At 32.0% G+C, this 14,972-nt stretch overlaps 1 protein-coding gene across 2 annotated transcripts; it reads right to left on the reverse strand.

Annotated features, from left to right (window-relative positions):
• Positions 1-1,083: 1,083 nt before the first annotated feature.
• LOC111695735 (uncharacterized) lies at positions 1,084-14,744 on the reverse strand. Of its 2 annotated transcripts, XM_023465163.1 has the most exons (6): positions 14,662-14,744; positions 13,760-13,893; positions 13,079-13,185; positions 11,384-11,458; positions 7,196-7,226; positions 1,084-2,089 (listed from the first exon to the last, which is right to left on the reverse strand). In XM_023465163.1, the coding sequence occupies exons 1-6, from the start codon at positions 14,714-14,716 to the stop codon at positions 1,715-1,717; spliced, it is 777 nt and encodes a 258-aa protein (XP_023320931.1). In that variant the 5' UTR covers positions 14,717-14,744; the 3' UTR covers positions 1,084-1,714. The 2 variants fall into 2 exon arrangements, with proteins under 2 accessions (XP_023320931.1, XP_023320932.1); XM_023465164.1 differs by lacking the exon at positions 11,384-11,458.
• Positions 14,745-14,972: the final 228 nt, after the last annotated feature.

The following is a 14,972-nucleotide window of genomic DNA, read 5'->3' on the forward strand; positions in this document are numbered from 1 at the left end:
TTTTTGTCTGTAAAAAAAAATTAGAACTATCCAAAAACGATAGTTTACGACTGGTTTGTTTTTGGATAAGTTATTGGGTCGCTTTCCGTCCGTATTTTTGAACAAAGGGAATGGACATCACTAGTTGGGACACTGTGTGTATGGGAGAAGTCAAGCTGAAAACTGAAAAGCAATAAAATATCCTAAAAATATTTACCTTTGATGCCTTCTACTCTTTCTACTGAAGGGGAAAATATTTTTGAAGATCTGTTGGGAGGAAAAAATAAAATTGATCTCCAAAGGCAAGGTTTTTTTTTAATCCTTTTTCATACTTTATAACCAGAAATTTATTAATTTATCCCAATTCAGCGAATGAAAGCCTAAAAAAAATATGTTGTGACTGCACTACCTGGATAGGCTGAGCAGGACTATAGTGTCCCGGCACGCCATGCTACGGTTCAATGTAATGTTTTTTGACTCACATCTCACGGCCATTTGTTGCATTCAGGGGTTAGGTTTTACAACTTTTAAAGAAATACTCCAATTTTAAACATTAAACATAACGTTTATGAATATTGTCTATTCAAAGGATCCTTAAATATCTCTGAATACAGATGTCTCCTGATTCGTCGTGTACAGTGTTTGTACACAATAGAACATGCTGTGGAAAATATCGTATATTATTGTAAAGGCATACACAAGGTGATTAAGCTTCTCTAGGACTCTCTCCGATGTGTTAAAACTGTTAGTCGCAAAATATATTTCAAACCTGAAACAAGGATGATTTAATTACAATGTTTCTGGAGTTACAAAATGCGAGTATTTGTTTTAATAAAAAAATAGCAAATGATCAAAACGCTATACCGATTGGGCTGAGATTTGTTGTGGACACTCATGGGTGGTCGGGGGTGTCATAGGCTTTAAAGAAATCGAACATTTAAAAAAAAAATTGTCCACGGGCAACGCCGGGTCCTTAAGCTAATATGTAATAATATATTTGCCAAGTTTCATGAATTAAAACGTAGTAATTTTATTCACAAGAGTTGTAAAAATTATACATGAAAACCAATTTATTTACAAATAAAATTGCACATTTATTTTATATAATAAAACAAGACATACATATATATGTTGGGTAAAAAGCAGCAAAAAAATAAGCAAGATTTTTCTAATCTGGGGACATGAATGCACCTAAGAAAGGTTTAAAAATGGTTGCATAATGTTTTTAACATTAAATATTACACCACATATAAATTATTGTTACAATTTCTTTTAGAAGATTTTAATCAAAGTCGCCAGCTGTTCAATGATCATCGAAATTACAATCTAAAAAGTTTTTGTAATTTGGAAGAAGAAAATTATAGCGCTTTCTCCTGTTATTGAAACGATGTTCTGTTAGGGACTGTGTAAGCGTAATTTAAAGTGACCCTCAAAGAAAAGATGACAATGCCAGATTCACAACATTACCATTAATGCTTTGTCCGATCAAGTATTATATATATTTATGTTTATAATGTTGAACGCGATTATTTTCACAAATTGGTTCTCTAAAACATAGAAATTAACATAATAAAACACCTAGGAACCTAGAAAAACTATAAAATCTGCAATAAAGGCTTCAGGGGTACCGTTGTGATTTGGTTTCTTTGTATGAAGGGTCACTTTCAGTCCTTGTAATGTTTTAAATCAGTTTATTTTGATCTATAATCTATAGCTTTGCCAGATGCTTTCGATCTTAAAATTCTGTGATTTGATATTTGTTCTCGACGAATTTGAGAAAACCGGTTTGCGCTGAATGCCCCGTTTGGTTCTTATTATTGTTGCGGCCTGCTGCATCCAAACTTACACGGCTGACTCCCGAGAACAACGGATTCTCAAAGACAGCTGAAGAGGTGGGATTTAAACGTGAAGGATGTTCTTGTCCCACGTCGGGAAACATAAAGTGAGTCAAATTGTCTTTTGGGTCACGGGTTGAAGGGAGAATATTGGTGATGGGAGATCGGAGTGAAGGGATTTCAAGAAGATTAGATGATGGTGGTGAAGGTTGGTTTCCTCGTTGTCGGATGGGACTACTGGGGGACTCAGGTTGGCTGGTTGAAATATGAGTAGCCTTCATAGCAGTACATTTTATTATCATATTGCATGATTATTAAATTAAAACAAAAGCAATAAATGACATTTTATGGATTAAAGCCAGTTTTACATTTGTATTATAGTCCTTTAATTTCATCTAACATACAGGGTGTCCCAATAATCATGTAAATTAAGTGACTGCTTTAATATCGTCTTAGATCCATGCGGCATTTTTTCATGAACACAATTATTGCAGTATTTAGGTTCATCGAATATCGAAAACGCCTAGTTTTAAGATTTTTAAAATGTGGTCTATCATTTTGTATCTTCAAAATTGACAGAGATATTGCAAAATTAGTACAAATTTAAATTTATTTGATAAAAAAAAAAAATTTCTAAATATATTTTACCACATTCTTATCGGATTTACTACGTAGCCAAATTAGCAATAATTCTTATTATTGTCGCCTATTTCGTGTAATAATTATGATTATTCCACGTAGTAGGTGACAATAATAAGAATTATTCACATGGAACTAGATAGATATATAGATTCGCAAACTACAGGGTGTCCCTCGAAACATGACAGTTGGTGAATAGTTTAAAATGTCTTCTTCCATAATATGTAAAGTTTTTTGTTGCCAAAGATAATAAATACTTTATGGCATATTATAGTAAAATCGATTTCTAAGTAAAATATAATTGAGGAAAGGTTTTTAAACTAAACAAACTACAAAAAGTCTTAAATATCTAATACTGTATATGGAAAAAGACATCCAAACTATTCACCAACTGTCATGTTTTGGGACACCCCGTAGATGACAATAGTAAGAATTATTCATCGGGAACTTGATAGATAGATAGATAAGCTATTTAATTCTAGAAACTAAAACCAATGTTAATTCATTCTCACAATCACGAAACTAACAAATTACTTTTTTTCAATTAGTTTCTTTTTTTAACCTGAACCCATTAAAAACTGACATTTCCTGTTCTTTCATCAGGGGCGTAGAAAGGGAACAGGGGCCAAAACGTATCCATTTAAATATTTTTTCATGTCAATATATCACACATATTTTAAGTTTTTAGGTCTATCAGAATGTTAAGGCCATATAAAAAATGCAAATACAAAGTTGCCGATCGCGGAGATCAATTTCATGTGTTGGAAAATTAGCGTTATCTTTTAAAATGTTGACCACTGAAAAAAGAAACTTCAATCATACTAAAATTCTGGTAATTGGTAAATGTCCTTGTCAGGTTTGCCAGATATGGTTCAGGTACAAAGCCAACTGTCATCAGGTCAACTGTTTGATCTACATCAGAGTCCTGAAAATGAAGAAGAATAAGCCACTTAACACAAATTCATCTCAGGAAAAGCAAGTAGAAATTTTTTTAAAAATTTAATATTAATTTATTATTTAATATGATCTACAAAAAAATAACACTTTTTTAGGGTCGTCAAGATACACCTTGGCAATTTAAAACCCAACCCTTGTAAGAATAATCTTTAAAGGATGTAGGATCAAAAATGCACAACTTTCATTAAAAGGAAATCCTAGAAATTCAATATCAGTTAACACCACACACTTCGATTTTATTTTTTAACAAAAGAAATATTTTTAAATTTCATTTTTTTGAAACCATTTCATTCTGTAGTAACTAAGAATTGTCTTCGATAGCTTAAAAAATCAAAATGCAACATTTTCCTAGAAAGGGGCGCCAAAAATTTCAAAATAAGCGATAGAAACAAAGAAAATAGTAGATTTGAAATATTTCAAACCATACCATTATTTAGGAATCACCTTTAAAGACTATAAGATCCAAAATGCACCAATTTTCAAAGAAAAGGGCGCCTAGAAATTCGATATCACTTTACAACCATCTCTTAAGATTCATTTGTCAAACACAAAGTAAAAAAAAACTTTCAGTTATTGAGACACTCCATAATGTAAAGTATGGTATGGTCTGAAAAATTGTAGATTAACATTTTCTTTGATTTTGACAAATAAAATCCAACAGGGGGATGTTCAGTGATATTGAATTTGTAGGCATGCCTTTTGAAAAAAATGGCACATTTAAGGCCTTTAAAAACACTCCCTACATGCAGGATTACATGGTTATAAATTATTATTTTCATTAATTTTTTAAAAAGAAATAAAAGTGGGGGGTGTTCAGTGATATCGAATTTCTAGGCGACCCTTTCAATAAAAATCGTGTTTTTATCTTGAACCTATTAAAGACACTTCCTAAAGGATGATATGGTTTTAAATGATTTTAAATTATTGTTTTTTTTTATGAGAAATTGAATTTCTAGCCGCACTTTAATAAAAATGATGTATTTTGGATATTAAATCTATTGAAGGCTCCAGGCTACACACTTCTTAAAAAATTCAAAAATCAATATTTTCTTTTTTGTCAAATAAAATTGATGAAGGAGCGTTGAGTGATATTATAGGCGCCCCTTTCTTTAAGAATAGTACATTTTTAATGCACTTGCGAATGGATGGTTCAGTTTAAAAATGTTAGAGTTTACTATTTACTATAATATTGTAAACAAAATATGAAATTGAGTTTAAAAATAGTTTTTTCCCATGACGCCCCTGAAAAGTATTTTCAATAATTCTTTCAGTAGAAATTTTAGATATTTTTTATAACTCTGTATTTTCCTGTCCTGATTTTGCACCAATGACACCGATTCTTAGTCTTTTTCAGGAGTCTGTTGCAGATCAAACAATCCCTCGGACAGTTGGGTTTTTAGTCCTTAAGTCTTACAAGGCTAATCTTGCATGCTGAATCTATCTTTGTTAGGCTTTATTTGCATGGCCTAAAATTCTGAAAGACCTAAAATCTTAAAATAAGTATTATAAATGGACATGAAAATTTTTTTATACGAATACCTTGTGTGCCCCCTGTCCCCTATAAACGCCCCTGATAAGATAAGGGGAAAGAATTGAGTATTTTTCCTGTTCCTTATTGATTGAAAGAATACATGGGTATTCCCTTTACCTCTATTATTACAAAAGTTATAAATTACTGAATACTGGTCCTTTCAGGTTCAAATAAAGTTATCAATGTAATTCTGGGAATGCATTCAAATCCTCTAAGAAAGTGGTATAATATTACTATGCGTTATAGGAAGTAAGTGTAATAATCAAAAATATTTTTATAATTGACAGAAAAACCGTGGAATAATCAATATATATATATATCTGCGTCAATTTTTAAGGTACAATTAAGGTAGACCACAGCCTTGTTCTTAAACTTTCTTTTTCATGCATTAAATATCAGAAATTAAAGATGACTTTCAAGTCGTCTCAATTTCCATGGTTATTGGGGAGGAACCAAAGAGCTTTGTCCAAGATGTTTAATCAGAGGAGGTAATAATGCTAAACTATCTCAAAATAAATAATAGATTCTTATCTTTACTTATCTCTACTGTCATCTTTGAATTTAGGGATATTTTGACAGGAAGGCGACCACTAGACTCATTTTGTGATATTGATAATGAACATGAATCACAACATTTGTTCAACGCACCCAGACCCTTTAATTCAACCAAATTGAAGGTAAAAAATCCTTTAAATGGAGAAAATGGCTAGGTTAGTAGAGTTGGTTTTAAAAACGATCGAAAAAGCGATAGTTTTTCGTTTGGGTTTCTCTTCCAAAAAACTATCGTTTCGTTTTTAGAAGAAATCGTTTGTTTTTGCAGGCAAACCACTCGTTATAAACTTTCAAAAAACGAAAATGGTCGCTTTTTTAAACAAAAAACGATCTTTTTAAACAAATTTTCGCGAATGAATCTGACTCTAATGACAATTAATAAAGTTTTTTTTCAGGAAGATGATGTTGCCTTAAATGTTTTTTTTATCTAGACAAATAACCTGACAAAAAATGTATTTTCTCTAAAAGGTCGTTCGAATGGTCGTCGTAAAAGGTCGTTTTTTAAAAAGATCGTTTTTTGAAAACTATATTTTTTTAAAACGATCGTTTCTTTGTTTTTTCGTCGTTTTTTTAAGAGAAACGATCGTTTTTTTTTTAAAGTTGAAACGATCCATTCCTATGGGTACGGTGGTAGTTGAACTGAGATGTATATATGATTTTGTTGTAAATTACTACAGGATTACCGTCCAAGGATAAGACCTCAGAGACGACCGCACTTTTATTTACGATTCCCTGCAACTTGTTTCTTTCCTTAAAACCCCTACTTAAGACCGAAAACTTAATTCAACCCTGGGATCGACATAATTAAAAGGTTTTAGGTCGTCTTTACAGTCTCATCCTATGTGGGTAAACCTGTACATAAGATTGAAAACTCGAGTGCCTCAAATATCACGAGGCTGATAAATTCTGGAGGTTTGCTCACAAGATTCGTTTTTTTAAACCATTTAATAACCCAGACGAAAAACGTTACGAAAATTCTTCTTTAAACTAATTTGCTGTTAATTGGAACACATTGCTCAACAGAAATAATCGACGAAATTATTTTTCAAAAATTCGAACCTTGTAAGGAAATCCCAGAGTTATCCGCCCTCAGTAATTTTTGAAGAGCGAGCTTGTTGTGGTCAATTACGTATGTAGTAATAATAGAAAACAAGTGTTGTAAGCATAAACTGGATCCTGCCATTATCTATATAATAAAACAAGACATTCGTATATATATATATATATGCTGCCTATAGCCAGCCAGCTGGACCGATTGGGCTGACACTTTTTCTGGACACTCATGGGTTATAGGCTAAAAATATTCGAAATTTTTCATCAACTTTTTTTATTTTAAATTTTTTTTCAAAAATTTTTTGCTACTTTGTTCCCACGGGCAACGCTGGGCCCTTCAGCTAGTATTTTATAATACTGTGCTCTCAGTTCAACTATACCATACCTAGCCAGTCACTGTTAGTCCGATATAATTTCGTTCTTTTACAAAAACAAATTATTCTCACATTCAATGTAAATTTTTTGTAGAGTCGAATTAAAGGAAGTATAATTCTTTCATAGCCCATGAAAGTATCTCAAACTAGAATATTCGGGGTTAACAAAAATGTTAAATCAAAGAAAGTGGAAAAAAATAATTCCTTTTGTTTTACAACTTATCTAATCAAATAAAAAGTAAAAAATGCAATGAATGATAAATAAAATGATTTTCCTCATTGTTCCAGTCCACTGTGTATGTTGCCCTGAAACAAAAAAAAACATTAAATCTAAAGGGACTGTTATTGAAATTTAAAATAATGTATACTCCGAGTTTCAAACATTTTTCTCATCATCAATATCCTATAGTTTGAAGAACAGAAATCCTCTGGCGCGGCGTGCAGTTAAAAAAACTAAATATTTACTTAAGGAGACTGTCAAATCTATGCAACGACTTGCAACGACTTTGTGACCTTGTAGCTCCTCTAGTTTTGATTATTTTGTTTTAACATATTAGAAAATCAGAAGCGGCAACTTCTCAAGCCTGTTCTAGCCAAAGCGCTTGGCTTTAAGCCTGTTTTAGCCAAAGCGCTTTGCCCCCCTAGCCCATGCTAGTCGCAGATTGCGGTGCCTCAAAAGGCCTAACCTAACCTTTAATATATATTTGTGAAGTTGCCGCTTGGAAAATTGCACGTTTGGGAAGTTGCCATTTGGTAAATTTACACTTGGTAAGTCATCCTTGGGAAAATGCTTAACAACTTAAATAACAACGTATCTAATATTCTTGTGTGAAGTGTCGATATGAAAACTACTCAATCACAAATCATAGATTTAATTATTAACAATACAAGAGTTCAATTGCTCTCTGAATTATTCTTTTTAGGAAAACCCTGCAATTTACTAAAATAATGATAGACTTGGCATTACAGTATAAGTTATCATATATTGTAAACGTGTAGGCCAGGGCTTACATGATGCATGAGAAGGTTATTAATGTAAAATTATTTCTTGCGAATTTTTTTGCAAAATTGATACAAACTTTAAAATGGGACAAGTCTAACGTAAAAGGAAACTGAAAATAAATAAATTCAATAAAACTCTAGAATATAAAAAAATCAGTTAAATTTATGTTTTACTTATAAATAAATTATCAATTATTTTATCTAAAAAGTTTTAAAGACGTTGTTACTATTAAAGGTAATTTGCTTTATGGCTTTCTTAGGCGGACGGTTGGAATACGCACCTCAACCCTTTTAATAAAAGTAAATTCAACCTTTATGAAGCACAAAGTCTGACCGCGTCAACCTTGTTGCACCGGCTGGTCCTGTCCATAGAGCTAGGTACAGTACAAAATGGACCGGATAGGTTGACCAGCTAGGCTCGGAAATTCAAATGTATGTACTACAGCTGCCCGTTGGATGGGATAGACAAACACGCGCAATATTCGTGGACAATGGAACCATTATCTTGATAGAAAATTTTATCAGCTAAAAAAAAATGTTGAATTCTTGAATTCTGCGAAATTTTTTTGTGTCTGTAGCAGAAATCTACAAGTGACAATCACAAAAATTCGGCCATTTAAAACATCTATTTTCTTTATATTTATCAGGACAAAACAACATAATAATAATACACTTAACAAACACAACACAAAGAGTAGAAAATATATTTCTAATGGAAAGAATACAAAGTTAAGAAACTTTTTTATATATTTAGATAATGAGAAAAGTATTAAATGAAGGATTCATCTTTATATTCATCTTTATGTATATAAGACAAATCCATCTATTTTGGTTTCTAATGTCTTGTCTGTTTTGAAATACGTGTGGTGGACGGAGGTCCTTATTTGAATTGAATTTATCTACGCTTAATGATAATTTTCAGCTTTTTCAAGATGTGTGATTTTATAAATACTTTCAATAAATCGCGGCCCCAGCTTGGATTTCCACTATTTTTTGTGATTTGATTTAAACCTGAGATTGGTGCAATGAATGTGCGTTTTTAATAAATATATCTTTATGAGATTTATTGACTTTTCCACATTCATTTTTAAACCCTATTCCTGCTGTAGTTTTTTTACATAACTCAAAAAGTATTGGTCACTAATGGAAAGAATACAAAGTTAAGAAACTTTTTTATATATTTAGATAATGAGAAAAGTATTAAATGAAGGATTCATCTTTATATTCATCTTTATATATAAGACACATTCATTTTTAACTGTTGAGATTTTTTTCCTCTCGAGTCTTGACTTTCTAGTCTATATAATAAAGCTCTTAACTCATATATATTTGTTTGACTGTTTCTATAGTTGGCCAATTGGCTGGACCGAATGGGCTGACATTTTTTGAGGGAACCCTTGAGTACCCTGGGGGTAACATAGGCTTTAAAAATTTGATTTTTTTTTCCAAAGTTCGATTTTTAAAAATTCCACGGGCAACTTCGGGCACTTCGGCTAGTTTTTGATATTTGGTTTCGTAAGTACAGGGTTATTCATAAAGGATGAGATTGTAAATACCATCTGAAACTCTCTAATTATTCAAGGCTAATTAATCTTAACCTTATTCTTTTAACTTCTTATGTAATGATTTTGCATGGAAAAGTAAAGATAAGAAAACAGATGATCCGTATGAGTCATCTTTGAAGTTGCTTTCTGTATGGATAAACCTGTATATATGTTTTCTCCTTGACTCTATGCCTTTTCTTCCTTTTTTTGTTATTTTTGTTACCGCTGAGTTAATTGATAGAAACGTGAGAAATTTCACAAGATATTTTGAAAGAAAAACAAGGTAATAAAGCACACAGATATGTTTCTTTTAATCTCAACACAACACTTTACGGTAATTTTANATGAGTCTTTCCATAAACTAAATACACAGAATTATTGTCGTTTTTCTACACTTTAAGGAATGGACTCAAGTATTTTTCCAGTAATAAAGAATGAACATGAATGGCCCAAATTCATCGTTACTACTTAAGGAACTATAATTTACGTAATTTTAATTGACCTTCTTATATGTGCCAAAATGATGGATTAATCCTTGTTTCATTTATTTAAAAATTGATAATCTTAAACTTTGGCTTCGTTGATAACGTAAAATTGTTTAGAAAATTAATGGAAAATGGACACTAGTCAGGAGTTGACACTCTTTTAGATCAAAAAACGCGATTTTTTCCTCATAGATGCTCCGATAAAGATTCAATGGGTACCGTTGTGATTCGAGCATGCAATTTAAAAAAATGGTGGTCCCTTGAAATCACGGAATCCAGTAATACAATGTACAAAACTTACAACAAAATAATTCCAGTCATAGATTATTAAAAATACAGATAGAACACTATATGTCGTCGATTTAAGATTTATGGGTTTTTTGTAAACAATAACCCTGAGGAAGAAGCCCAAAGGAGTTACACGCATGCCACGTTGAATGACAAGACAGAGAAAACATGCCCGTAACTCCTTTAGGCTTCTGTCTCAGGGTTATAGTGAACGAAACACCCCTACATCTTGAAAAGACGACATCTAGTGTTCTATCTGTATTGTTAGTAATCTATGATTCCAGTTATCTTCGCGAACTTTCTAAGTTTAGTGTTTAATATCGTTGTGTAAAAATACAAAATCTGTCTCTAAATCAAATATAAAAATAGATGGAAGGGATTATATGAACATTATGCAAAGTACGTACAGAGAAGGATTGCTAGATCGTTGAAAAAAAAGTTTATTTAAAAACTATTTTCAAAATATAAACGCATAAAACGTTTAATAATTAAAATTAAAGAAACATGGGATTGCAATGAACTTTTTCAGAATTATAAATTTCAAAAACGCCAAAAAAACATTTATAAAGGAATTGAGTCTTTGTCACAAACTCAAGTTTTCTAATCTTGTTCACTTTAAAGCGCAGAGCTTTAATATATTAAACTTAAAGACCCAATTCCTTTAGAGAATCTTGTAATTTGTTGGACAGAAAACGTTTAATATGAATTTAATACGGTATCAAAAAAAACTGTATACACACCAAGGTACTAATGCAAGGAAAGATAATTGCCGTTGTGTATACTAAACGTACATATTGAAACCAGTCCTCTCTGGGCGGAATTTGTACACAAAAATAGATGCATCAGTGTTCGTCTCTAGTATCCGAGGAGGAACAAAGCATTTAATTTGATAATTTTGATAATTCACACAATAGTTTCCTTTGACCAGAATATGTCAAAGATTATTTTTGAGAAAATGGATTCCATGTCAGGCTGTGACATCCGTGTTGTGTTTACTTTTCCGCCCAAAGACAAAAAATGCGTACACTTCTGAAATAATTTTCCTTGCATTAGTACCTTGCTAGCTACACACGTTCTTTTAAAATAAAGTACATAATAAACACTAAGACAACACAACACAATATAGACAATATATACTCATTACTTGATACTGAAATCAGGATACCGAACTTGGAGAAACTCAGCACACTGGCTGCTACCAGTCGTTGACGACATAATCCTTAAAAATTATTTCTAAAAATCAAAAAAAAAATACAACCCGAGGAATAATGGATGTATCCATGAAATATATATATATGTATATATTATATAAAACACAATTATACTGAAGATTGCATCCAGCATGAAACACTGTGTAATATAAATCAAATTGTGTAAGAAGATTGTTGTGTTTTCAGCGATGTGATACATATTACATTATATACTTATATATATTATACAGCTTTAACTTCACAATTTAATTTAAAAAAGAAATGTTTCACATTTCACGACAATCCTTATTATATAAAAGACGCATTTCGACCGTTATGACTTTTTATAGACTCCATAAGACTTTAAAGTTTAAACTTAATGTCATTGTTATAGTTAAAGGTTACTGAATACCATGGCATTCTCTTTTATTAATGTCAACACGAAAGCAACATGGGAAAACTGTTAAAGAATTCAAAATTGAAATTTTCTTTTGATGTAGAAACGTTTTTAATTCCAGCACTCTCGGACACTGTCAAAACTTTTGACGATTTTAAATCTTTTTATCTAAACATATAAAGTATTGATATCCGTTTGTTTGTCTGATGGATGCAAGTTAATAACTTTTGAAGCCCTGGACCGATTTGCTTCAAATTTTGAGTAAAGAACCACGGGACGTCTGGGTTAAAAATTCTAAGTTGAGTGAACGTTGTCTTTTATAGGGGAAACTCCTGCCAAAGTTGGGTTCCCAGGCTAGTAACTCATATTCAGTCGGTTAACCTCCCCGATATTCAGTCGGTTAACCTCCCCAATATATTCAGTCGGTTAACCTCCCCGATATTCAGTCGGTTAACCTCCCCAATATTCAGTCGGTTAACCTCCCCAATATATTCAGTCGGTTAACCTCCCCGATAACTGTGTCATTGAATTATTTCTCTCAGAATTAATATTAAAACCTTCAATTTAAAAGTTTTATTATGTCATGTAAATAATTTCTCTTCCTTTACTTTAATAAATGTTTGATGAAGAGAATTTAATTTCATTAGCTATCTTAAGTTTCACCCTGTCCGTCCACAATACATACGTTCAATTTTCGCATTATTTTTTCGCAAAATTTTCTCATTATTTTGTTTACAAAATTTTCGCATTTTCGTGAAATTTTCGCATTTTCCACCTCGCGAAACAGATTGAAGCGAAATTTCGCGAACAAAGCGAACATTTTTGCATTTGTTTGCGAGCGAACGAAATGCAAAAATGAAGCGAAATGGTCGCGAAAAAAAGAAAATTTCGCGAAACGATTTTTCCTTTTCGCTGGAAACCCTAGTTAGACAATGTGAAACAATGCGAGGAGATCTGGGTTATTAAATTGAACATTTTGTAAAACCAGTGGGTAGAAGGGCCTGTTCATTATGGAATGTTATAAAATATATATTTTTTTACTATAATTTCTTTTCAAGTTTGGTAAAAATGTTTAATGTTAAGGTTGAAAAAAAATGGAAAACATTGAACTTTTCCGTAACTCCCGTCTTAGTGTTANAAAAAAAATCATGTTACACAGAATTGATTTTTGTGAAGCAAAAAAAAACAAAAAAACATGTTACACAATCAAAGGAACCAAAGTAAAAAAAGAAATTTCAAAAATTCCACTCACCTTGTGCTAAGCGAAGGAGACATATCGTTCATCTGAAAATCGCCGATTTGTATCGTTGAGTTGTCGTTAATCTTTACTTTAGGTATATCTGGTACACGTCGACCAACCTACAAAAACCAGAAAATTAAGAAGATCAGATATACAGAGTATTTTACTATAAACATAACAATCTGAAGAAGACCATATTCGAAACTTTTGTGAGAAGCAGTGTTGAATGCTTGATCTCGATATCCAATGTGGGCACGTTTAAATTTAGGATAATAACTTTGTTTTCAAATCCTTTTCAAATGTACATGTTGAATATACTTTTCATATTTTAATCTATAAATTCTTCTACCTCAAATATGCTTAGTAAAATTTATTAAAGTTTTACCATATCATGGGTTGCAAACATAAAAATAATAAACCCCTAAAGGGAATGTATTAGGTTTTATTTTAAGTGACCCTTCATTTAAAGAATGGTATGTCTGTTCAACACAAAATTGAAAATTATCAATTTTCAGGGAAAAAAATAAAAATCCCATCCTTCGTAGATTAGGTGCCGTTGTGAATTCGACATGCAACTTTATAAATGGAGGGTCAAGCTTAAACTTGCATCCACGCTTTACATAAACTTGTAAAACGGGTTCAAGTTGAACTTTGCTTTTTAATCGAATTTGTTATCAAAAAATAACATTATACCTGTCTATCGTTTGACCGTCTGCCCAGATGACCGGGCTGGGAGGAATCTATTCCGAACATTCGACGGAATTCTTTCCTGAAGTTTTCGTTCAGGAACGCATAGAGAGCTGGGTTGGAGATAGTACTAGTCATACCTGGAGTAAACAGTAAACACTAGGCTTATACTTGAGTAAAGGCTTATACTTGAGTAAACACTAGACTTATACTGGAGTAAAAACTAGGTTTATACTGGATTAAACACTAGGATTATACTGGAGTAAACACTTGACTTATACTGGAGTAAACACTAGGTTTGTACTGGAGTAAACACTTGACTTCTACTGAAGTAAACACTAGGTTTGTACTGGAGTAAACACTTGACTTCTACTGAAGTAAATACTAGGTTTGTACTGGAGTAAACACTAGGCTTATACTGGAGTAAACACTAGATTTATACTGGATTAAACACTAGGCTTATACTGGAGTATACAATAGATTTATGCTAGAGTAAATACAAAACTTATAAACACTAGACTTATACTACAGTAAATACTAGGCTTAAACTGGAGTATAACATTAGACTTATGCTAGAGTAAATACAAGGCTTATACTGGAGTAAACACTAGGCTTATACTAGAGTAAATACTAGGCTTATACTGGAGTAAACACTAGTCTTATACTTGAGTAAATACAAGGCTTATACTGGAGTAAATGCATTAGACTAATACTATAGTAAATACAAGGCTTAAACTAGAGTAAACATTAGACTCATACTAGAGTAAATACAAGGCTTATACTGGAGTAAACCCTAGACTAATACTAGAGTAAATACAAGGCTTATACTGGAGTAAACCCTAGACTAATACTAGAGTACAATTTACGTTCTTCTAATCTCCAAGGAAACCCTGATATTTTCTACTTACCAATTCCGTGACAAGTTAGAAAAACCAAGACAGCAAGCTCTGAAAAAAATTGCATCAAGCACAACTAAAGTTCTGGGGGAAAGTTCTGGGTCCACAAATAGATCAAGACTGCTGTGAAAATTTGCAATAGTTTTCAAGGCTAGGTTGACTTTAAAGTGTCGCCACGCCCTTGACTATTGTTTTACTCACTTGTACTTTTTGGTAGACCTGGGAATGTACATTTCAATACTCTAAAGCAGTTGTTTAAGTTTAGTTGTAACTGGCAAAAGGAATTGAGTCTTTGTAACAAAATCAAATATTTAAACCTCAAT

Source organism: Eurytemora carolleeae, unplaced genomic scaffold, assembly GCF_000591075.1.
Source record: "Eurytemora carolleeae unplaced genomic scaffold, Eaff_2.0 scaffold87, whole genome shotgun sequence".
Lineage (NCBI taxonomy): Eukaryota > Metazoa > Arthropoda > Copepoda > Calanoida > Temoridae > Eurytemora > Eurytemora carolleeae.

Coding starts and splice junctions, on each gene's coding strand:
- LOC111695735 (XM_023465163.1), bottom strand. CDS start 14,716: ATGCAATTTTTTTCAGAGCTTGCTGTCTTGGTTTTTCTAACTTGTCAC. Junction 13,894..14,661: donor TCTAACTTGTCACGGAATTG/GTAAGTAGAAAA, acceptor TGTTTACTCCAG/GTATGACTAGTACTATCTCC. Junction 2,090..7,195: donor CAGTGGACTGGAACAATGAG/GAAAATCATTTT, acceptor ACTGCTATGAAG/GCTACTCATATTTCAACCAG.